Source organism: Physeter macrocephalus, unplaced genomic scaffold (assembly GCF_002837175.3).
Source record: "Physeter macrocephalus isolate SW-GA unplaced genomic scaffold, ASM283717v5 random_7, whole genome shotgun sequence".
NCBI classification, from domain to species: domain Eukaryota; kingdom Metazoa; phylum Chordata; class Mammalia; order Artiodactyla; family Physeteridae; genus Physeter; species Physeter macrocephalus.
This window is the reverse complement of record NW_021145293.1, coordinates 179,715-201,620: the sequence shown is the minus strand read 5'-3', so window position 1 is coordinate 201,620 and position 21,906 is coordinate 179,715. Positions and strand designations below refer to the sequence as shown.

The 21,906-nt window shown below is 50.7% G+C and overlaps 2 protein-coding genes across 5 annotated transcripts in view; both read left to right on the top strand.

Moving 5' to 3' along the window:
* The first annotated feature begins 397 nt into the window (after window positions 1-397).
* FARSA (phenylalanyl-tRNA synthetase subunit alpha) lies at window positions 398-9,388 on the top strand. The gene is made up of 13 exons (XM_007103611.3): window positions 398-585; window positions 2,428-2,565; window positions 2,652-2,750; window positions 2,839-2,957; window positions 4,036-4,128; window positions 4,214-4,342; window positions 4,419-4,534; window positions 7,258-7,342; window positions 7,454-7,553; window positions 7,646-7,814; window positions 7,963-8,040; window positions 8,203-8,317; window positions 8,995-9,388. The coding sequence occupies exons 1-13, from the start codon at window positions 439-441 to the stop codon at window positions 9,131-9,133; spliced, it is 1,527 nt and encodes a 508-aa protein (XP_007103673.2). The 5' UTR covers window positions 398-438; the 3' UTR covers window positions 9,134-9,388.
* A 3,352-nt stretch (window positions 9,389-12,740) lies between these two features.
* The window catches only part of SYCE2 (synaptonemal complex central element protein 2), a 14,178-nt gene continuing 5,012 nt past the window's right edge, over window positions 12,741-21,906 (top strand). For 2 of the 4 annotated variants that reach the window (XM_007103606.4, XM_007103608.4), the window contains exons 1-2: window positions 12,741-12,782; window positions 13,374-13,507. In XM_007103606.4, coding sequence (XP_007103668.1) covers window positions 12,768-12,782; window positions 13,374-13,507 — 149 coding nt within the window. In that variant the 5' untranslated portion in view covers window positions 12,741-12,767. The remainder of the gene's footprint in view (window positions 12,783-13,373; window positions 13,508-21,906) is intronic. The other 2 variants (XM_007103607.4, XM_007103609.4) reach the window with 1 other exon arrangement.

Below are 21,906 nucleotides of genomic sequence, written 5' to 3'. Positions count from 1 at the left end.
ATAAATATTTTTTAAAATAATAATAAAAAAATAAAAGTAGTTGACATCAGCAGGATGACTATGTCTGGAGTCCACCACCCACAGCCCTCCTGTGGGGTAAGAAAGAATCCCCAAGGGAGGACTGGTCTGAGGCCCAGAGAGGGGTAAGTCCAAGGTCACACAGCCCCTGCTGGTGGGGCTGGGTGAAGCTTAAAACAATGCTGTGAGTCTGTCTTTGATGGCATTAATTTGACCTCTCTGGTCAACCAGGAACCACCAGTTCAACCAGTACTGGGTCCCTAACCCCCTCTTAAGTTCAAGTGACACGCTCAAGATGGCGGCACCCCGAGCCCTGCAGCATAGTCCGCCACACTCCAGATGACGGTGCACACCCCGGCGCCGGTTCCGGTTCCGGTTCTGACTGCCGGCAGGCACACGCCGAGCACCCTGGGAGTAGTCATGGCAGATGGTCCGGTGGCGGAGGTGCTGCTGCAGCGGCTGGAGGCGGCCGATGGCGGCCTGGACAGCGCAGACCTGGCGGCCGAGCTGGGCGTAGAGCACCAGACCGTGGTGGGCGCCGTGAAGAGCCTGCAGGCGCTGGGTGAGGTGAGCTGGGCCGGTGATGCCGGGCCTCCTCGCTTTTGCACCTGCGGTTCCCTTGCCAGGAGGGCTCTGCCTCCAGGCCAGGTTATCTCAGGCCTGGTTAGGAGTAATTGTATGTGTCCCGCCCAGGGTGCGCAGGCGGGGAGTCAGGAACGAGTGAGGGCCCCGGCGTACGGATGTTCCTCATGCAGTAAACGTCCATTGAGGCATGATTAGTGTTGAGGGGGTGGAGAGGAGAATGGTGGACCAGAAAGACGCAGTCGCCGCCTTCACGAAGGCTGCGGTATAGTGGATATACTTAAGTGACCGGAGTGATGGAGGAAGCACGGGGAACTCAGAGGTGATGGCAGAGCCAGCCTTGAGGATCAGGGAGAGCATCCCAAAGGAGATGACAGCTGAGTCGGGTTTCTGCATTGAGTAGAAAAGCCATGGCACTTTAAGGATCAGTGGGATAGGGGGTTGGCACAAGTGGTGAGAGAGACCCAGCAGAGCCAGATTTTGCGAGGCCTTGTAGGTCTTTATCTCACAGGGGTACTGGGGGGCCATGGCAGGAGCTAGAGCCAATGAGATGTGCGTACTGCCTACATCACTCTTGGGAAGGATTGGTGCGGGCAGGACTGGAGGCAAGGGGACAATGGCAGAGGCTGGCACATCCCCAAACTACAGGGTATGGTCCCTGGCTGTAGGGAGGCAGCTGGAATGGAGAAGGGATTCAGGTGAAGGAATGAAATAAGGTTCATGGAAATGTAGGGATAGCTCGGATGAAGCCCGGCCTTCTGACTTGGACAAGGGAAGGGTGATGGAGCCAGAGGGGGAGGATGCTGACAGACCCGTGGGTCACCCAGCAGGCTGGATCCATGAGGCTAGGACTCAAGAAACACAGCTGAAAACATCAGACCTACATGATGTGCCCTGCTCTGGCCTCAGATTTATTCCTCATCCAATCTTTGATGTGACCTTCAGTTGATGGCACTGTTATTATCCCCATATTGCAGATGTGACAACTTCTAAGCACTGGTCAGAATCTTGATCAGTGTCACTAGAAGGAACAGGCAAACCTGGATTTGAAGGCTGAGGTCGTCAGTGCAGAAAGGGATTGAAGCTATGGTGTGTGGGATGACAGTACCTTGATTGATGTGAAAGTGACATTTGTGTAGGCTACTGAGGGTTAAGTAGTGGCAGTTTAATGTGGTTCGTTGTAAGGACGATGACGATGATATTAATGTAGTATATTTATAATGTAGTTATATTTATGCAGCATTTGCTGCATACTAAGTGCTCTGCATCCTTTCTGTGTATTAATTTAGTTACTCAAAACAACTCTCTGAGGTAGAGCCCACCACACCCTTCTCTCATGGATAAGAAAATTTGCTCAGGGACGTTAAGCAACTTTCCCAAGTTCACACGGCAAGAGAGGAGCAGAGCTAGGAATTAGAATGAAAGGGGAGCCTAGCGTTCCTGTGTGTAATGTGGGCAGCCTGGGTTCTTCTCTGACATCTGGCTACACTGAGATGCATGTAAGTGTGGAAAGAAATCATTTCACCTGAGACTTTAAAAAAATCTTTCCCAGGTTCAAAGGTGATAGGATTCGTTCTTTGCCAGGCAGGTAATACCCTCAGTACTTTACCTCACCCTGAGAGGTGTGAATCATTTTTGTCGTTTTTCCCATATCACAAAAGATCTACTGAGGCTCAACAAGGCAAGATCACTCCGCTGGGAAGTGGTACAGCTGAGAGGCAAGGCTGGTATCACAGGCTGTTCTTTGACCCGCGTCCCCAGTGCTGCGGCAAGGGGGTGCCTGGATCTGAACCCTGTCCCTGCCCGTGTCCCCCTGTTTTCCTACAGATAATCGAGGCTGAGCTGCGCTCCACCAAGCGCTGGGAGCTTACCGCTGAGGGCGAGGAGATTGCCCGGGAGGGCAGCCATGAGGCCCGGGTGTTTCGCAGCGTCCCCCCAGAGGGCTTGCCCCAGAGCGAGCTCATGGTAGGAGACTGAGTGGGCAGGGCCTAGGGAGGTGTTGGGATGAGGGCGATCCTCGTGTCCCCCTCACTGCAGCCTTGCTCCCACAGCGACTGCCCAGTGGCAAGGTGGGCTTCAGCAAGGCCATGTCCAACAAGTGGATCCGAGTGGACAAGAGTGCTGCTGACGGGCCCCGGGTGTTCAGAGTGGTGAGTCCCTGCCGGGCGGTGGTTGGACAGGTAGTCGGACAGGTGGGCCCCCTGCCCTCACGGCCCCTCACGCCCATCACTGTGGCAGGTGGATAGCGTGGAGGATGAGGTGCAGCGGCGGCTCCAGCTGGTCCAGGGTGGACAGGCCGAGAAGCTGGGAGAGAAGGAGAGGAGCGAGCTCAGGAAGAGGAAGCTGCTGACTGAAGTGTGAGTGGGTGCCACCCCCCAGGCTCACACCTGTGTCACCTGCATGGCCCTGGAGCAGAAGGGGAGCCAGTCTGCCCACACTGGGCCAGGGTGCTGTCAGTCTCCTCCCAGCCTCCCTTCACACTGTGGTTGTCGAGCACACATGCCAGGCTGATGCCATGTCAGGCGCTTTGCCTATGCTGTGCCTTCTGCTGAGAAAGATCTTCCTGCTCTTCTTCAAAGCAAGTTCTGACATCAAACCTCTGCTCATGTCTTAGAGAGGCCACCCTGACACCCTTTCCTCCCTTTAAATTCCATAAAAGTTCCTCACTCCTGGCCTCTGTCCCTTGTGCCTTGTTTACTTCCTTTACAGTCCTAAGCACTGTCTGAAAGTTTATGACTGCTGGGACCTGGACAGGAAAGTTTATGACTGCTGGGACCTGGACAGGCTGGGGGCTGTGCCCTCACAGAGCTGACGACTCCTTTGAGCAGACATAGCAGTGGCCTAGCAGTTATGAGAACGCAAACTGGGAATTCCCTGGTGGTCCAGTGGTTAGGACTCTGAGCTTCCACCACAGGAGGCCTGGGTTCGATCCCTGGTTGCGGAACTAATATCCCATGTGCTGCGTGGCGTGGCTGAAAAAAAAAAAGCAGACTGGAGCGGGGCTGCCTGGTTCAAGTCCCAGCTCTGCCATATGCTAGCTGTGTGACCTTGACCAAGTCACCTGATCTTTCCAAGCTTCTGTTTACACGTGTACAATGGCTCCTTTTCACACAGGATTATGGGGTGATTTTATGGAACAGAGCCTAGTGTGGAATAAACTCTCTAAACTTGACCTATTATTATCACTCCCAGCTATATGCTTAGTGCCTTGAACAGGCCCTGGTACACAGTAGGTTCTCAATAAATGTTTGTTGAATGAGTAACTGCATGAACATAGGGATGTAGATTGGCGCCAGCTAAGAGGATTCTGGAGATGGTAAGTGTCAGGAAGAAAATACAGCAGAGTGACTTGGTGGGTGACTTTGGGGTCAGCATCAGATGGGAGGTCAAGGGAAACCACTTGGAGGAGGTAACAGCGTTGTCCTCTGGCCTCAGGACCCTGAAGACCTACTGGGTGAGCAAAGGCAGTGCCTTTAGCACCAGCATCTCCAAGCAGGAAACAGAGCTGAGCCCAGAGATGATCTCCAGGTAGGGGGTAGCCCCAGAGTTGGGGGCCGGTGAGGGTGTGGTAGACAGCCCCTACCAGACTCATGTACCCTGCATCCCCCCATAGTGGCTCCTGGCGGGACCTGCCCTTCAAGCCCTACAATTTCTCAGCCCATGGCGTCCTCCCTGACAGCGGCCACCTGCACCCCCTGCTCAAGGTCCGCACCCAGTTCCGGCAGATCTTCCTGGAGATGGGGTAAGCATGGGGCTGGGGGTGGGGCCAGCCCAGCTGCTTGGCACAGGCAGGGCAGTCAGGCTGTGTCTCCCACCAGGTTCACCGAGATGCCGACTGACAATTACATTGAGAGCTCCTTCTGGAACTTTGACGCACTCTTCCAGCCCCAGCAGCACCCAGCACGGGACCAGCATGACACCTTCTTCCTGCGAGGTGGGTGGGCCCTGCCGTGCCATCAGAGGTGCCAGACCTGGGCAGAGCCTTTTGGGGTGGCGTACCATTTTACAGGATAAACTCCATCCTCCTCAGTGGGGCCGACAAACCTGTGTGAGCCGCTATCATCAACTTCTGTGATCTTCTTCCACCTCCCCTCTTGCCCACCTCAGGGCCTTTGCCCGTGCTGTGGCTTCTGCCGAGAACTGTCTTCTCCCAGGTCTTCATGGCAGGCTCTGGCATGAAGCCTCTGCTCACATGTCACCTCAGAGAGGCTACCCTGACATGCCCTTGTCCCCCCAAGTTCTAAAAGGTCCTCACTGCTAGTCTTCAACATTGCTTCCCAGTTCTTTCTTTCTTCCACAGTCCTTAGTACTCTCTGAAATTGAATGACTTTCCAAAATGGTTGTTGTTTCCCCCACCAGCAGGGCAGATGAGGCTGTTGGGTGCCTGTTACCTGGCCAGGAGCAACAGCGCCATTGTCATCATTTCAGCATCCAAAACTTGCTGAGCCATGGGACTTCCCTGGTGGTCTAGTGGTTAGGACTCTCCGCTTCCACTGCAGGGGGGGCGCAGGTTTGATCCCTTGTCAGGGAAGTTCCACGTGCCATGTAGTGTGGCCCAAAAAAAGAAAAAGAAAAAAATATATATAAAACTTACTGAGCTGTCACTGTCCTAATCTTTCCACCAACTGTAGGAAGTAGACTGTTTTGCAAATGAGGAAATTAGGTCTCAGAGAGGGGACATCACTTGCCCAGGGTCACAGCTTATAGGCGGTGGAGCTGGGATTTGATGTCAGGCTTTTCAGGTGCACTAAAATTGTGTCTCTGGAAGGGAATCATAAGAACTTGCACATCCATGCAGCATAGAGTCTGCACCTATGAATGAGCTCCTGTGTGCCAAAGTCTCTGTGAAACAGCTGGGTCACAGCCATGAATGAGACAGAAATCCTTGCCCTGATGAGACCCGCATATCCTGTTTGGGCGAGATATGCATTTAATTCTGAGTAAGATGTAAACACGGCGATGCAAGATAGCAGTAAATGCGTTGGGGGAATTGACGTTATGTTGGTGGGGGAGCACGCTGTCAGTTTAAAATAAAGGCTGCGGGCTTCCCTGGTGAAGGAAAAGGGAATTTCCTTAAGAATCCACCTGCCAATGCAGGGGACACGGGTTCAAGGCCTGGTCTAGGAAGATCCCACATGCCACGGAGCTACTAAGCCTGTGCGCCACAACTACTAGGCCTGCACTCTAGAGCCCATGAGCCACAACTACTGAAGCCTGCGTGCCCAGAGCCCGTGCTCCGCAACAAGAGAAGCCACCGCAATGAGAAGCCCGCGCGCTGCAACGAAGAGTAGCCCCCACTCGCCGCAACTAGAGAAAGCCCGTGCACAGCAATGAAGACCCAATGCAGCCAAAAATAAATAAAATAAATAAATTTATTTTAAAATAAATAAATTAATTAAATAAAGGCTGCTTGGGACTTCCCTGGTGGCACAGTGGTTAAGATTCCGCCTGCCAACGCAGGGGACATGGGTTCAATCCCTGGTCCGGGAAGATCCCACATGCCGCTGAGCAACTAAGCCCGTGCACCACAACTACTGAGCCTGCAGTCTAGAGCCTGCAAGCCACAGCTACTGAGCCTGCATGCCACTACTACTGAAGCCCGTGCGCCTAGAGCCTGTGCTCCGCAACAAGAGAAGCCACCGCAATGAGAAGCCCGCACACCGCAACGAAGAGTAACCCCCGCTTGCCGCAGCTAGAGAAAGCCCACGCACAGCAATGAAGACGCAACGCAGCCAAAAATAAATTAATTTAAAAAAAAAAAGTCTCCGTGCTCCCAATGCAGCGGGCCCGGGTTCGGTCCCTGGTGAGGGAACTAGATCCCACGTGCATGCCGCAACTAAGAGTTCGCATGCTGCAACTAAGGAGCTGGCGAGCCACAACTAAGGAGCACACCTGTTGCAACTAAGGAGCATGCCTGCTGCAACCAAGACCCGATGCAACCAAATAAATAAGATAAATAAAATATTATTTAAAATAATAATAATAAAATAAAATGAAGGCTGCTTAAGCAAAGATGGAAGGAGGTCAGGGAGGGAGCTCTGCCTGGGGAAGGAAAGTTCCAGGCAAAGGGAATGGCCAGTGCAAAGGACCTGAGGCTAGCACATGCCTGGTGTGCTCACAGATCAGCAGGGAAGCTCTGTGGCTGGAGGAAGTAATCAGTTAGGAGTGGGAGGAGAGAATTCCCTGGCAGAACAGTGGTTAGGACTCTGTGCTTTCACTGCCTAGGGCGCAGGTTCAATCCCTGGTTGGGGAACTAAGTCCTGCAAGCTGTGCAGCATGGCCAAAAAAAAAAAAAAAGGAAAGGGGCCCAGGAAGGTTTCGGGGCAGAGGAGAGTTGTGACTGACACAGGTGTTCTAATTCCCTGGCAGAACAGTGGTTAGGACTCTGTGCTTTCACTGCCTAGGGCGCAGGTTCAATCCCTGGTTGGGGAACTAAGTCCTGCAAGCTGTGCAGCATGGCCAAAAAAAAAAAAAAGGAATGGGACCACGGAAGGTTCTGGGCAGAGGAGAGTTGTGACTGACTCAGGTGTTCTCAGGTACCCTCTGGCAGCTGTGGAGGGTGGGGAAGGGAGCTGCCTGTGTCACTGTCTGTTTTCAGTGCGGTGGCTATTTGAGAAATGCTCCTTGACTGACCAGATGTTGCTCTGTCCTGCCCAGATCCAGCCCAGGCCCAGCAGCTCCCAATGGATTACGTCCATCGCGTCAAGCGGACCCACTCTCAGGGCGGCTACGGCTCACAGGGGTAAAGCAGGACCCAGGACTTTGGATCCTGGGCAGAACACCCAGGGGTGTCGGGGGAAAGAGGTTGGGGGCCGAGAGCTGCATCATGGACTTCCTGTATGTCCCTCTGAAGGTACAAGTACAACTGGAAACTGGACGAGGCTCGGAAAAACCTACTGCGTACCCATACCACGTCGGCCAGTGCCCGCGCCCTCTACCGCCTGGCCCAGAAGGTGTCGCGGGGCTTGGGCAGTGTTGGAGGGGGCAGGGCTGTCATCCTGACCTTCTCACCCATGCCTGGGCTTGACCTGCCTCTCATCTCCAGAAGCCCTTCACAGCGGCCAAATACTTCTCCATTGATCGTGTGTTCCGGAATGAGACCCTAGATGCCACGCACCTGGCCGAGTTCCACCAGATCGAGGGCGTTGTGGCTGACCATGGCCTCACGCTAGGCCACCTCATGGGCGTCCTGCGGGAGTTCTTCACCAAGCTGGGTAAGCAGGCGGGCTGGGGTAGGCAAGCAGGAGGATGCCTTGGTCGTCAGCCTGACGGAGGGTCAGGCCTGACGGAGGCCCTTTGCCCCTCCCCTCCCCCTTTGCCCCCACCCCCACCCCCACTCTGTTTGGCTGCCTCCCCACCCAGGTATCACCCAGCTGCGTTTCAAGCCGACCTACAACCCTTACACCGAGCCCAGCATGGAAGTGTTCAGCTACCACCAAGGTCAGGGTGGAACCCAGTACTGGGACAGGGAGGGAGGTCTCAGGCTGCCCATGGCTCAGCCCAAGTCCCCGTCACTGCCAAGCCCACACCCCACCTCCCAAGCTAACTGCCAGGCCCAGTATCACCCACACAATCCGCCCCATCGTTGTCCTGCCTTCACAGGCCTGAAGAAGTGGGTGGAGGTTGGAAACTCTGGGATCTTCCGCCCCGAGATGCTGCTGCCCATGGGGCTCCCCGAGAATGTGTCAGTCATTGCCTGGGGCCTCTCCCTTGAGCGGTGAGTACGCAAACCACTTAGGGTGTTGGCTGCCTTACTCAGGTGGCTTGCCAGGCGTGGGGGCCTGCAGACTTTCAGCCCCATCCATTCGTTCATTCATTTGAGAAACCCTTAGTGAGCACCTGCTGTGTACTGAGTCCTGTGCTGTGATTATGACATACACATCTCTACTTCCATGAAGCCAGGGGTGCTAGTGGAACAAAAAGGATGATAATTAGTGAGATAAATAACTCAACAAGTAAAGCTTAAAGTATGTCCAAAAGCAGTGTTATAGAGAAAACACAGCAGGGAGGGCTAAGGAGATGTCAGGGAAGGCCTCTCAGAGGAGGTGGCATCTGAGCAAAGACTGAAGGTGGGTGAATTGGTAAGCCATGAGGATATCTGGGGAACAGCGTTCCAGGCAGAGGGAATAGCCAGTGCAAAGGCCCTGAGGCTGGAGCAGGCCTGCTGTGTTTGGAGAACACTAAGGAGGCCAGTGTGGTTGGAGGGAATGAGTGAGTGAAGGTGGAGAGTGGGAGGAGATGAGGGTGGGGAGGTGACAGGACAGATTGAGCAGGGCCTTTTGAGCCCCAGGGAGGACTTCGGCTTTTACTCAAGGAAGGTGGTGAGAGAGGTTCTGATCAGAAGAGAGCATGACCTGACCTTGTGTTAAACCATGTCATGTCCCCCCTCCCAAGCCCGACAATGATCAAATACGGCATCAACAATATCCGGGAGCTGGTGGGCCACAAGGTGAACCTGCAGATGGTGTACGACAGTCCCCTGTGCCGCCTAGACGCCGAACGGGGGCCCCCGTCGACACAGGAGGCCGCATGACACGAACCGCCCTGGATAGGCCGCCTTCCCCAAGACCCTGCTGCCCTTTGCATCCCCGCCAGTGACCCCCTTGTATTTACGAGGCCTCTGTGAGGCCAGTCCCCCTGCGCCTGGTATCTCCTCTTCCCCACTGGCCCCAGGGTCCCAGGGACAGGGGAGCGGGTAGCAGGTTCATTCTGTTGTCCACCTGTGAGGGTGGGCCTTGGGGAGCCCTGCAGACCAACTGCTGGCTAATAAAGTGGGCACTTGCCCTCATCTGGTGCCTTTCCTTAGGGGTGGAGGGGTGCTGGAGCCCCGGGTGTGAGGCGTGGTGGGTTGGAGGTCTTGGATCCTCAGGAAGCCCTGTCCAGCCTGAGCCAGAACTCACCAAGGAAGACTAGCTCCATCAGGCATTTACTGATTTACTTCCTGGTGCCAGCTCTCTTCTAGGTGAAGGGAACAGAACCCCCTACCCCTGTGGAAGGGGCATTTGGGAAGGGGAGGCCGAGGCGGGTGTCGGGGCCCCAGGGGCCAGCATTCCCACCAACTGGGAGCCAGCATTGGTGGGGTGGGGCATACAGCAAGCTAAGCCTTTAAAGCTGCCCTTTTTGTTTTTGTAAGAGCAGTTTTAGGTTCATAGCAAAGCTGAGTGGAAGGTAAAGAGATTTCCTATAAACCCCCTGCCCTGACACATCATAATGACCCAAAGTCCATAGTTTACATTACAGTTGATTCCCTGTGTTGTATGTAGGTTTGGACAAACGTACGATGACGTGTATTCATTCATTATTATGGTATCATAGAGAGTATTTTCACTGCTCTGAAAGTCCTCTGTGCTCCACACATTCATCCCTTTCTCCTCCCCCTAAAATACTACTCTTAAAAAACTCTCAAGGATTTCAAATGAGCCCAGAATAGAGATGAATGAGTAGGATAAAGCTCCATGAACCCACCACTCACACTGAACAGTGAGCAGGATCTCACATCTGTTTCTATGGGAACATTTCAAAGCCAATCCCAGTCACCACGTCGCTCAGCCCAGATCTTCAGGGGCCGCACGCTTTTGGAAACATAGACAATTTTTTACGTAACCATGAGGCCACTTTTATACCCAGGGCAGTTGGCAGTCAGCTGAGGCCATGGGTTTTGCTGGTCCCAGGGCCTGGGGGCACCAATCTTCCAAGGGCTCCTCACTCAAATCTTTTATTTATTTCAAATTAAATAATCCGGGAATACAGAAAAATATTCTTTCATTCAATAAATGTACACCTTTTTTTTTAGTTTTTTTAAATTGAGGTATAGTTGATTTGCAGTGCTGTGCCAATCTCTGCTGTACAGCGAAGTGACCCAGTTATACACATACATTCTTTTTTAATATTCTTTCCCAGTATGGTTTATCACAGGACATTCAATATAGCTTCCTGTGCTATACATTAGGACCTTGTTGTCTATCTGTTCTAAATGTAATAGTTTGAAACGTGCATCTCTTAAGTGCCAGCAGTGTTCATGAGCTGAAGACCCAGCAGTAGGCAGAGCTGGCTCAGGTCCCTGCCTTCAGGAGCTGACGTGGGGTGGGTGTGGGGAGGGACCTGGGGAGGCATGAGAGACAGGATGAACAGATAAAGAAACGGAGGGAGGGGGCTTCCCTGGTGGTGCGGTGGCTGAGAACCTGCCTGCTAATGCAGGGGACACGGGTTCGAGCCCTGGTCTGGGAGGATCCCACATGCCGCGGAGCAACTGGGCCCGTGACCCACAATTACTGAGCCTGCGCGTCTGGAGCCTGTCTGTGCTCCGCAACAAGAGAGGCCGCGATAGTGAGAGGCCCGCGCACCGCGATGAAGAGCGGCCCCCGCTTGCCACAACTAGAGAAAGCCCTCGCACAGAAACGAAGACCCAACACAGCAAAAATAAATTAATCAATAAACTCCTACCCCCAACATCTTAAAAAAAAAAAAAAAAAGAATCGGAGGGAGAGGTAGAAACCATGTAAAAAGTAAAGGCTGGTGAGGGTGAAGCATATATAATATGAAGCATAATACAGTAAACACCCAAGAATCCACCTCTTGTTCATTCGAATCTGAACATAGATTATATTTTCTTTGGATCTTTGACTTTTTAGATCTGTGCGACTAATGGTTTGAAGACCCTATGAGCTTGTCCTAGTTTCTTTTGTCCCCAGCCCACCAAGGTTGCCGCCTCCTGAATTTGGTATGCCGCCTCCTGAATTTGGTATTTATCATTCTCATGTGCTTTTAAACTGTTGCTACTTACATGTGTCACTTTAACAAGACATGGTTTCAATTTGCATGTTTTCAAATGTTACACAGACCGTGCACCGTAAAAATCCTGCATCTTCTGTGTCGCCTTTGTTTTGGTTTGGTGCCAGTGTGTTTGTGTATGCATGCTTAAAACTAAGTCTGAGATTTTTCCCAGTAGATAATCCTCAAATCTTCAAATCTGATGCTGCAGGAAGATGCAGCTCATTTAACTTGTAGCTTTGCCACAAGATACTGTTAGCCACTGTTTATTAAACTCAATGTGTTCCAAATGTTTATCCCTGAAACCCCTATAATAGTCTCATGTTTTAGATTTTATCGCCTTGCTATTAGACAAAGATGGGCTTTGAGAGTGAGTGGCAGTTTAATGATCACCCCCGTTGGTAAGAGCCCAGATTGAAACCCAGTTCTCCAGAACGTAGGCGTAAAGGTGTGTGCTCTAGTGTGTGGCCAGGGACAGAGCCCTGCACAGAAGGGCTGAGCAATGTGAGCAGATTCCCACTGTCTCCCTTTCATGAACACTGTGACAGGTGTCCCGAAGAGGAGCTCCACCTCCTTCCCAGTCAGTTGGGACAAAGTCCCAACCCTTCATCCTTCACCCACTGCTTCCCCCAAGCTCTACTCGCCCCACCAGGCCTGGCTACTCCTCAAAGGCACTGAGCTTGCTCAGACCTCAGGGCCTTTGCCCAACCGTGTCAAATCCTTTGCCCATTTTTTTAACTGGGTTTTTTTCTGTCTCACTGAGTTGCAAGAGGTCTTTGTAGATACTGGATACAAGTTGTTAAATATTTTCCCCCAGTCTGTGGCTCCTTGTGCGCCAATTACTATTATTGTTGTCACTATTAATTCATTATTGTTATTACTACTATTATTAAGGCGTATGGGCCCAATTCTTAAAGGCCAGGCCCCCATGCTTTCAAGGAGCTTCCGGTTTTGGAGCGCAGGTAACTCTGATTCAAGGTGGTAACTGCATAAACTTTTTCACCGAGGGCAATAGGTCGTAATCAAGGGACAGCAAAGGTCAGAATTTTTTATTGGAAAGACTTCTCCGGGCAGGGGCAGAGCAGATGAATGGAAACATAAGGAACGAGCGCAGGGTTCTCAGGATTCCCCTACTGACCTTGGGCCCTGGAACCTCACACATGCGCACACGCCCGCTCAGAGACCACAGGCTCCTCCCGGCGGTGCCGGCTGCGCGCGCAGCCCCTAGACAGCCCAACCGCCACTTAACGGCCGTCCCCGCCCCGCTGCGCGCGGAAGTTCCCAGAAAGAGGCGGGGCCAGGAGTACGCACCGCGGTCCATCTTGGGGGCGGGGCATTCTGGGGGCGGGGCAAGCGCGTGCGCAGAGGGCGCGAACGAGAAGGCGGGAAAAGACGGAATGGAGCGGCAGGGAGTACGCTGCGCTTGTTTCCTTCGCGCGGGCGGCGGGCGGGCGGACGGGCAGGGAAAGGCAGTGATCTTGGGCTTCCCCGACGAACCCGAGCCCTGCCGCTTGTCTCCTGCCATCGCGGCGCCTCCTCGCCCGACTGGGCTCCGATTTCCTGACTGACCTACCGGGCCCTGACTAACCGGCTGATTGTGTGACTGACGCGCTGACAGCCCAGGCAGGACCGACTTCCACGCATGGCGAGTGGCAGGAGTAGGGTAGAGACAGACTCAGACATCCACGCGCCTCACCCGTTTTTCTTCTTCTTTTTCTCCTACCTCTTTTCCCTCCTTGAAGGCCTTGAGCCGACTTGCACACCAATTAGCCCAGGCCCCCCGGCACCCCATCCGGAGCACCTGTCCTCACCCCGGCCCCTCCAGGTCTCCCCACCTCAGTCCTCCTGTGCTTCAGGCACAGGATCCCCGCGGTCCTCGTGGTGCCCTTCCCAGCACCCCTCTTCTGCGGGTCCCCAACATGCCGCAGCGGCAGACAGAGGTGCCCAGGGTTGAAGGGAGGAGAGGGATCTGACCACTTCTCGCCCTCCTTCGACCTCTCAAGCACTGGCCGTGCTCACAGGTGGACATGCCCCAGGTAGAGTGCAAGGACCAGGAGCCACAGCTGTTGGGGGAGAGCCAGGAGCAGCAGCAAGGCGAGGAGAGCCGCGAAGAGGAGGCTGGTCGAGGGCCAGCTAGGTGAGGAAGAACCCGGCCCATCGAGTCCACACAGACCCCTGAGTCCCTCTCATTCACCCTTTTCTTCCACAAGACCCTACCAGTGTCTGCTCTTGTCGCATTTGTTGCCCATACTCGTCCAACATCTCCCATGTGCCTGGGATGGAAGTGCTGGGGACACAGCAGTGAGGTGACATTCTAGGAGAACGTCTATAAACTCGGGAATATGCAGTAGTCAGGGGATGTTAAGTGCTCTGGGGGAAAAAATAGGGAGAGAGTGACAGGTGGCCAGTTTATTTATTTATTTTTAAGTTGGTAAAATACGTTTTGTTTATTCTGATGCAAAGCCAGTCTAAATCAGCTAAGTCTAAATTATAAAATAAGCTTTTAACAACTAGAAAACAACTTTTATATATATGCATTAGCCAATCTAAATTAATCCAGCCAAATATTGCTTTGAAGAGGCCCTTAGGTACCTGGAGTTAATTTGAAAATGAAGAAAAAATTGCTTAAGAACATCATATAGCAGTTCCTGTTCAAGACAGCTATGTATTGGGTTGGCCAAAAAGTTTGTTCAAGTGTTCCATAAAATGGTCAGAAAAACCCGAACGAATTTTTTGGCCAACCCAGTATGATGCCTGTGAACTCCCCTCCTCCCAAGAGTCTACAGCTACATATGGAACAACTTCCTCTTATAAAAACCTAAAGGCTGGCTGAGTAATAACTACACATTAGGCAAATGAGAAGAAAATCACATCACAGTGGGTAGGAAAGGCTAGGAAACGATCTCACCATGTACCCTACCCCAGTGTGGTGTCCCACAAGCAGGAGGGAACTCAAACCCTGGAGCTTCTCCTTGAGGACTGAAGGGTTCAAACCCACTCCTCAGGCATTTCAACTTTTAAGACATACGCTGGAGAGATAAGCTCCCCAAATATCTAACTCTGAAAACCAACAGGGCTCATGTTCCTAGACCCACCAGACTCTAGTGATCTTAGAAGCTGCTCTTTCTTTTTTTTTTTTACATCTTTATTGGAGTATAATTGCTTTACAATGGTGTGTTAGTTTCTGCTCTATAACAAAGTGAATCAGCAATACATATACATATATCACCATATCTCCTCCCTCTTGCGTCTCCTTCCCACCCTCCCTATCCCACCCCTCTAGGTGGTCCAGGTGGCCAGTTTAGATCAGAGGGTCAGGGAAGGCTTCACGGAGGAGGTGACAAGTGAACCATGAGGGTAAGGAGGACTACACTCCAGGCAGAGAAACAGCAGCTGCAAAGGCTTGGAGGGAGGACTGTGCTGGAGCAGCATGAGTAAGAGGAAGATAGTAAGAGATACAGTCAGACAGGTAATGGGACTTTGGATGATAATTACCCATGAAAAGATTTGGAATAGAGGAGTGACAGGAAGTGACTACAGCAGGGTGAGGACTATTGTTAATAAAGTTTTATTATAACAGGGTTGCTTCTGCAGAGGTGAATTGTTGCACCTGAGACCATATGGCCTGCAAAGCAGAAGACTTCCTATCTGGCCCTTTATAGAAGTTTGTAGTCCTCTGGACTAAAAGGCTCCCTCTAGCTGCTGTGTAGAGAATAGATTATTGAGGGCAGGATTGGAAGCAGGGAGGCCAGTGATGAGGCAATTGGAATAATTTATGTGCAAGATGACCCTAACTTGACCCAGGTGGATCCATGTAGGTGATGAGAAGTGGTCAGATTCTGGATAGATTTAAGAAGATAGAACTAACATAAACTGCTAGGGGATTCCATGTTGGAGTGAGAGAAATAGCAGAGCAGTGTGATGGATGACTTTAAAAAAACATTGTTGTCTTGCACGTTTATTCACCAAGTATTTATCAAGGGTCTTCTTTACCCAAACACTATTTTAGATGCTGGGGATATAATAGTGAACAAATCAGAATTCCTGCTCTCTTGGAGCTGACTTTCTTTCACTTATTAATACACACTTAGTAATTTACACAATGTACCCCAGTTTATTGATCTACTCACCTGTTGAAGGACATCTTGGTTGCTTCCAAGTTTTCGAATTATGAATAAAGTTGCTATAAACATTCATATGCAGGTTTTGTGTGGATGTAAATTTTCAGCTCCTTTGGGTAAATACCAAGGAGCACAATTGTTAGATCATACGGTGAGAGTATTTTTAGTTTTGTAAGAAACTACCAAAATGTCTTCCAAAGTGGCTGAACCATTTTACATTCCTGTCTTCAATGAATGAGAGTTCCTGTTTCTCCACATCCTCACCAGCATTTTGTGTTGTCAGTGTCTTCGATTTTCCCCATTCTAACAGGCGGTAGTGGTATCGTTGTGTTGATTTGCAACTTCTTTACGAAGTATGAAGTTGAACATCTTTTCATATGCTTGTTTGACATCTGTATATCTTTTTTGGTGAGGTATCTGTTCAGATCTTTTGCTTATTTTTAAATTGGATTTTTTGTTTTCTTATTGCTGAGTTTCAAGAGTTTTTTATATATTTTGGGTGTCAGTCCTTTATCTGATTTGTGTTTTGTAAAGATTTGCCCCCAATCTGCGACCTGTCTTTTCATTATCTTAATGGTGTCTTTTGCAGTGTAGAAGTTTTAAATTTTAATAAAGTCCAACTAACCAATTTTTTCTTTTGATATTGTATCTAAGAAGTCACCACCAAACCCAAAGCCATCTAGATTTTCTCCTATGATATCTTCTAGGAGTTTTATAGTTTTGTGTTTTAATTTAGGGCTATGATATCTATTTTGAGAAAAATTTTGTGAAAGGTGCAATGTCTGTGTCCAACTTCACTCTTTTTGCATGTGGATGTCCAGTTGTTCCAACACCATTTGTTGAAAAGACTCTCCTTTCGCCACTGAATTTTCTTTGTTCCTTTGTCAAAGATAAGTTGACTGTATATGTGTGGGTCTATTTCTGGGCTCTCTATTCTGTTCCATTGACCTATTTTTCTATTCTTTCAACGGTACCACACAATCTGGATCGCTGCAGCTTTATAGTAAGTCTTGAAATCAAGTAGCATCAGTCTTCCAACTTCATTCTTCTTTAATATTGTGTTGGCTATCCTGGGTCTATTGCCAAGCTGCCTTTCGAAAAGGTAGATAATTTTTTTAAAAATGTGATTTCACTTGGTGGCAAGTGCTGTGAGGAAACAAAACAGAGAAGGAGCAACTAGAGCGACAGGAAGTTTAGAGTAGCTGGAGATCTCTAAGGAGGTCACATGAGGAGGAGCCAGCCAGGAGGCGCCCAGGACCCCAAACATTCCAGGCAGAGGGAGCTGCAAGTACCAAGTCCCTGAGGCAGGAGCAGGCCTGGTGTGTTCGCAAAACAGTGGGAAGCCCAGCGTGCCAGGCATCGTGATTGGCAGCAGTGACACCCGGGGTACCCTGACAGACACGCTCATACACTCCCAGTGCTTCCATCTGACAGGAAAGGCATATACGGAACCAGTACTGACATGGAGGAGGTCAGGTAGCTAGGAAAATGTTTCCCTTGTGGGCAGGGGGGTGAGCGCCAGAGGGGGACTCAGCACAGGCTAGGTCGCAGGGCATTTTGTCGGCTGTGGACTTGATCCTAAGGATTTTTTTTTTTTTTTTGGTAACAGCTTTATTGAGATATAATTCATATACATACACTTCACTTACTTAAAATGTACAATTCAATTGTTTTTAGTACATTCACAGAGCTCTGCAACCATTACCACAGTCAACTTTTTAACATTTTCATTGCCCTGAAATAATCCTTTGACCCCTTAACCATCACCTCCCAGTCCCTGCGTCCTTCCCAGTCCCTGGCAACCACAACTCTACTTTCTGTCTCTACAGATTTGCCTCTGCTGGATATTTCATATAAGTAGAATCATACAATGATGTGGTCCTTTGTGACTGGCTTCTTTCACTTGAGCATAATGTGTTCAGGGTTCATCCATGTTGTTGTAACATGTATCAGAACTTCATTCCTCTGTGTGGCTGAATAATATTCTATATTATGGATGTACCACGTTCTATTTATCCATTCGTCAGCTGATGGAAATTTGAGTTGTTTCTGCTCTTTGGCTCTTGTGAGTAATGCTGCTATGAACACCCGTGTACAAGTTTTCATTTCTCTTGGGTAGATACCTAGGTGGGGAATGGCTGGGTCATAGAAGTAACATGCTCAGGTTCCTGTTATAAAAAGACACCGGCTGCTCTGTGAAGAATGGGTGGGAGGGGGCATGAGTGGACCTGGGAGATAGGTGGGAGGCTTCTTCAGGGGTGGCATCTAGCAGGGCAGATGGAGAGAAGATGAGGGGGGTCATTTAATGTAGGCGTGAGGAAGGTGATGAGCTGAGAATGTCTCCCAGCTGCGGTGTGCTGGAGCCAGCTCCTGCCCGCAAGAGCCAGTTCTACACATCTCTTCCCAACCTGGCATTTAGCAACTTCATGTTAGTAGCTTGAAATTGGCTATATTGGGAGTCTCTGCACCGTGGAAATTGGCAAACACTGCATATCAAGGCTTCCCCTGCCACTACTGCTCCCCGCTTTCTGGTTTGGGGCAGTTTCCAGCTGGCAGAAACAGAAGTTGTCTTTTGCCCTTGTTGAGTCTGTGGTGACCAGAGACATACACATGAATGCGTCCAAGACAGGGGTTGGACCTTCTGACGCAGAATTCAGGGTTGGGGGGGCAGGGGCTGGAGATGGTGCTGCTTCTGTGAAGGAGCTCCCCTGGGGATAGAATGAGGCTCAGGACAGGGCGCCTGAGGACTGCACACACAAAGCCAGCTTCCTCTTGCCTCCCAGATTCCTCAGTTGGAAACCAGACCGCGGGGCGGAACGGTTTCCAGGTGTGTGCAGTCAGTTGGAGAGCAGAAAAAAAAGAATTAAATAACTGAAGTAGTTTGATAACACCTTCCCGCAAATAGTATGTTTAGACTGGGATCTAAGTGGTGAGGAGACACAGACAATTGCGAAATCATTGAGAGGCTTCAAGGAGTTCCGAAAGAGCTTTGGGCTGAGAAGCAGATGGATGAGAACCAGTGCACGGACCAGTTAATAGATCCAGCAGCAGACTCTCAGTGACATGATTAAAATGTGAGCACATTTCGGGCGAGAAGAGCAGAGGGTGAAAGGAATGGGCTCCGCAGCTTCAATGCAAACCTTCCCCCTTCCTGGCTGTACTTCAGCAAAACATCATTTTGCTCAGGCGCCAAAGATTCTGTTGTGTTCCTCCTTGAATGTTTGATTAGCTTGCCTCCCCTCCTGGGACTGCCGCCTGCGGTGGTCATAAGTGGCTGGCGGATTGTTTACTTGTATATCTGTTAGAGGCCACGGAGGGAGGGCCCCACCAGCGGGTGGCTCTGGCTCACATGCCTGCCAATCACAGCTTTACCTGGAGCGAACAGATGGTCTCTTTCACTTAAACCCATTTCCTCCGCAGTTCCCGGGCCCCCTGCCAGCCTGAGCTCTTCTCGGGAACTAGGTCCTAATCCTCAAAGCCGAATTAGGTACTCCTTAGAAGGACAGACTGTCATAGATGAGTGGAGGGATGTGTTCACAGCCCCCATCCCGACCCCCCCACTGCCCTACCCCGTGCACACGCGGCCTACTGTGTTGAGCTGACTTCCATTCCCTGGCCTCCATCCAGGGTTGGGCAACAGAGGCAGGCCCGGGAATGGGGCGAAGCCGGTGGAGAGGACACGGTGCATTTTGTTTATTAAAGTTAATTGGTGAATGCAGGCCCAGGGAAGCCTATGATTCATTAGCATCCTGATTAATATGCAGCTGCTGAGTATTAAGAAAAATGAAATGGAAAGGAATAAATCCCCAAAGGAGAGGTTGGGAAAAATCAAAAAGCTCTCTGCAGACATCTGATGCAGGCCTTTGTCCCATAACGAAATTTGAGTGAGCTGAATTCCATTGATTTTTCACCATTTGTGTAGCTGCCACGAAGACCAGTTCCAGCTTTATCCCTTCAGCTTGAAAAAGGAGCAACTTTGAACAGTTAGCAGCTCAAGCAGGTTGTGAGCACAATTACACAAAAAGAAGCACCTGGTTCTATCACTGATTGTAATTTCAGAATCCTATACTGTTGGGACAACAAAGCAACTTTGGGTGCAAAGTGGCTTAAGAGCAAGAATGTTACATCTGGCTCTGTCTCCAGCAGCAGGTCATTCATTTAGGTATTCGGCAAATAGTTGCGATGCCTTTGGAATGAAGGCAATGCAGCCCCTGCCCAGAGTGTGCATGGCCCCTGGGGGGAATCTAGTGTACAAACTGGCAGTGTTGTGATTAGAAAGCAAAGGTGAGGTAAGGATGCTCCAAACGTTGCCTCGTGAAGTTGACAGAAAGGAAAAATCATTTCAGGCAAAGGCTGATGAGTTTGGTGAAATTGTGGAAGGTTTCAAGTTGCTGGGAGTGGAGGGTGAAAAGAGAAGGTGGAGGCCAGGGCCCTGGAAAGCCTTGTGTGCTGTGCTAGGGAATTTACTTGCTCCTGCAGCTGGTGGGGGCTCTTGTAGCAGAAGTGGGACATCAGATTGCGGTTATAAGGTCACTAGGGCCCAGGTGAGAATGATAGGCGTGGGGTTGTGAATGGTTGGGTGGGGAGGAGAGGATAGATTTGGGAGAAATTAAGGAGGTGGAAATGAAAGGATTTTGTGACTGGATTTGGAAGGACAGAGAGAAGCCGGGCTCCAGGCTGACTGCTAAGTTTCTGGCTTGGGAACCAGGTGGCTTTTGGTGTCATTCAACGAAATGAGGAGGGAGGACAACATTGAGCTTGTGTGCAGTTATTTTTGCTGTTGTTTTTTTTGGCCGCGCTGCCCTGCATGTGGGAACTTAGTTCCTTGACCAGGGATCCCCTGCATTGGAAGCGTGGAGTCTTTTTTAAATAAATTTATTTATTTATTTATTTATGGCTGCGTTGGGCTTTCTCCAGTTGCGGCGAGCAGGGGCTACTCTTCGTTGCGGTGCGTGGGCTTCTCACTGTGGTGGCTTCTCTTGTTGTGGAGCATGGGCTCTAGGTGCGCGGGCTTCTGTAGTTGTGGCATGCGGGCTCTAGAGTGCAGGCTCAATAGTTGTGGCGCATGAGCTTAGTTGCTCCGTGGCATGTGGGATCTTCCCAGACCAGGGCTCGAACCCATGTCCCCTGCATTGGCAGGCGGATTCTTAACCACTGCACCACCAGGGAAGTCCTGGAAGCATGGAGTCTTAACCACTGGACCACCAGGGAAGTCCCTGGTGTGCAAATTTAGAGGAGTTTGAAATGCCTCTGGGACAGCCAAGTGGAATGGGCCTGGGGATAGTCAGGTACCTTGTTGGGAGCTCAGAAGTTTGGGAGAGGGCTTCCCTGGTGGTGCAGTGGTTAAGAATCCGCCTGCCAATGCAGGGGACACAGGTTCGAGCCCTGGTCCGGGAAGATCCCACATGCCGCAGAGCAATTAAGCCCGTGCGCCACAACTACTGAGCCTGCGCTCTAGAGCCTGCGAGCCACAACTACTGAAGCCGGCGTGCCACAACTACTGAAGCCCATGCGTCTAGAGCCTGTGCTCCGCAACAAGAGAAGCCACCACAACAAGAAGCCTGCGCAATGCAACAAAGATTAGCCCCCGCTTGCCGCAATTAGAGAAAGCCCACGTGCAGCAAAGAAGACACAACACAGCCAAAAGTAAAATAAATAAATTTATTTTAAAAAAAAAGTTTGGGAGACATGAAAGCATGGATGGTAATGAAAGCCCTTGCTAGTCATTCATTCATTTTTTTGATGCACTTTTATTATTCTTCACGTGAGAGGTAGGTACCGGGGACAGCAAAACGTTTTTTAACAAGAATGCCCAGGGAGACTTTAGTTGGTCTGTTGTTTTCTAGCTGATATAAGGCTTTGCTATAAAATGTCTGTCTTGATCAGAGGCACACTTTCTCATCTTGACAAATGCACTGAACACAAGTGTCTGGCTTTGGAGGCAGATGAACTTGCATGCTTTGTGTGAAGCCAGAGGAGGGAGGACTAGATCAGTATCCTTCACTCATTCAGCAAACAGTGGAGGACTTACTATGTGCTGGATGCTGGGAATGCAGAGATAAATGGGGAGATAAGGGTGTGAAGAGTGACAAGCATAGGTCACAGGCGGCTTTGAGATGCCGTGGGCTGGGCTAGGTCTCACAGTCAGAGAGCAAATGCAAAGGCCCAGGGGCAAGAAAACTTCTGGTAAGGAATACACGAGGACAAGGACACAGCCAGCGTCTCGGGCCGGAGGACTTTTGTGTCAGTGAGTGCCTGGCTCTCATGCACCCAGGTTTCACTGTGCTTGCATCCTGAGCCAAAATGAAGAGCTCAGGCAGTCGGGGAGAAGTAAAAAAAATAGTTGTATGGGGGGCTTCCCTGGTGGCGCAGTGGTTGAGAGCCCGCCTGCCGATGCAGGGGACACGGGTTCGTG

Excerpts from the sequence above, each read along its gene's own strand:
- FARSA (XM_007103611.3), top strand. The coding sequence starts at position 439 with ATGGCAGATGGTCCGGTGGCGGAGGTGCTGCTGCAGCGGCTGGAGGCG. Across the intron at positions 586-2,427 it reads GCCTGCAGGCGCTGGGTGAG|ATAATCGAGGCTGAGCTGCG; the intron begins GTGAGCTGGGCC and ends GTTTTCCTACAG. Across the intron at positions 7,815-7,962 it reads GGAGTTCTTCACCAAGCTGG|GTATCACCCAGCTGCGTTTC; the intron begins GTAAGCAGGCGG and ends CTCCCCACCCAG.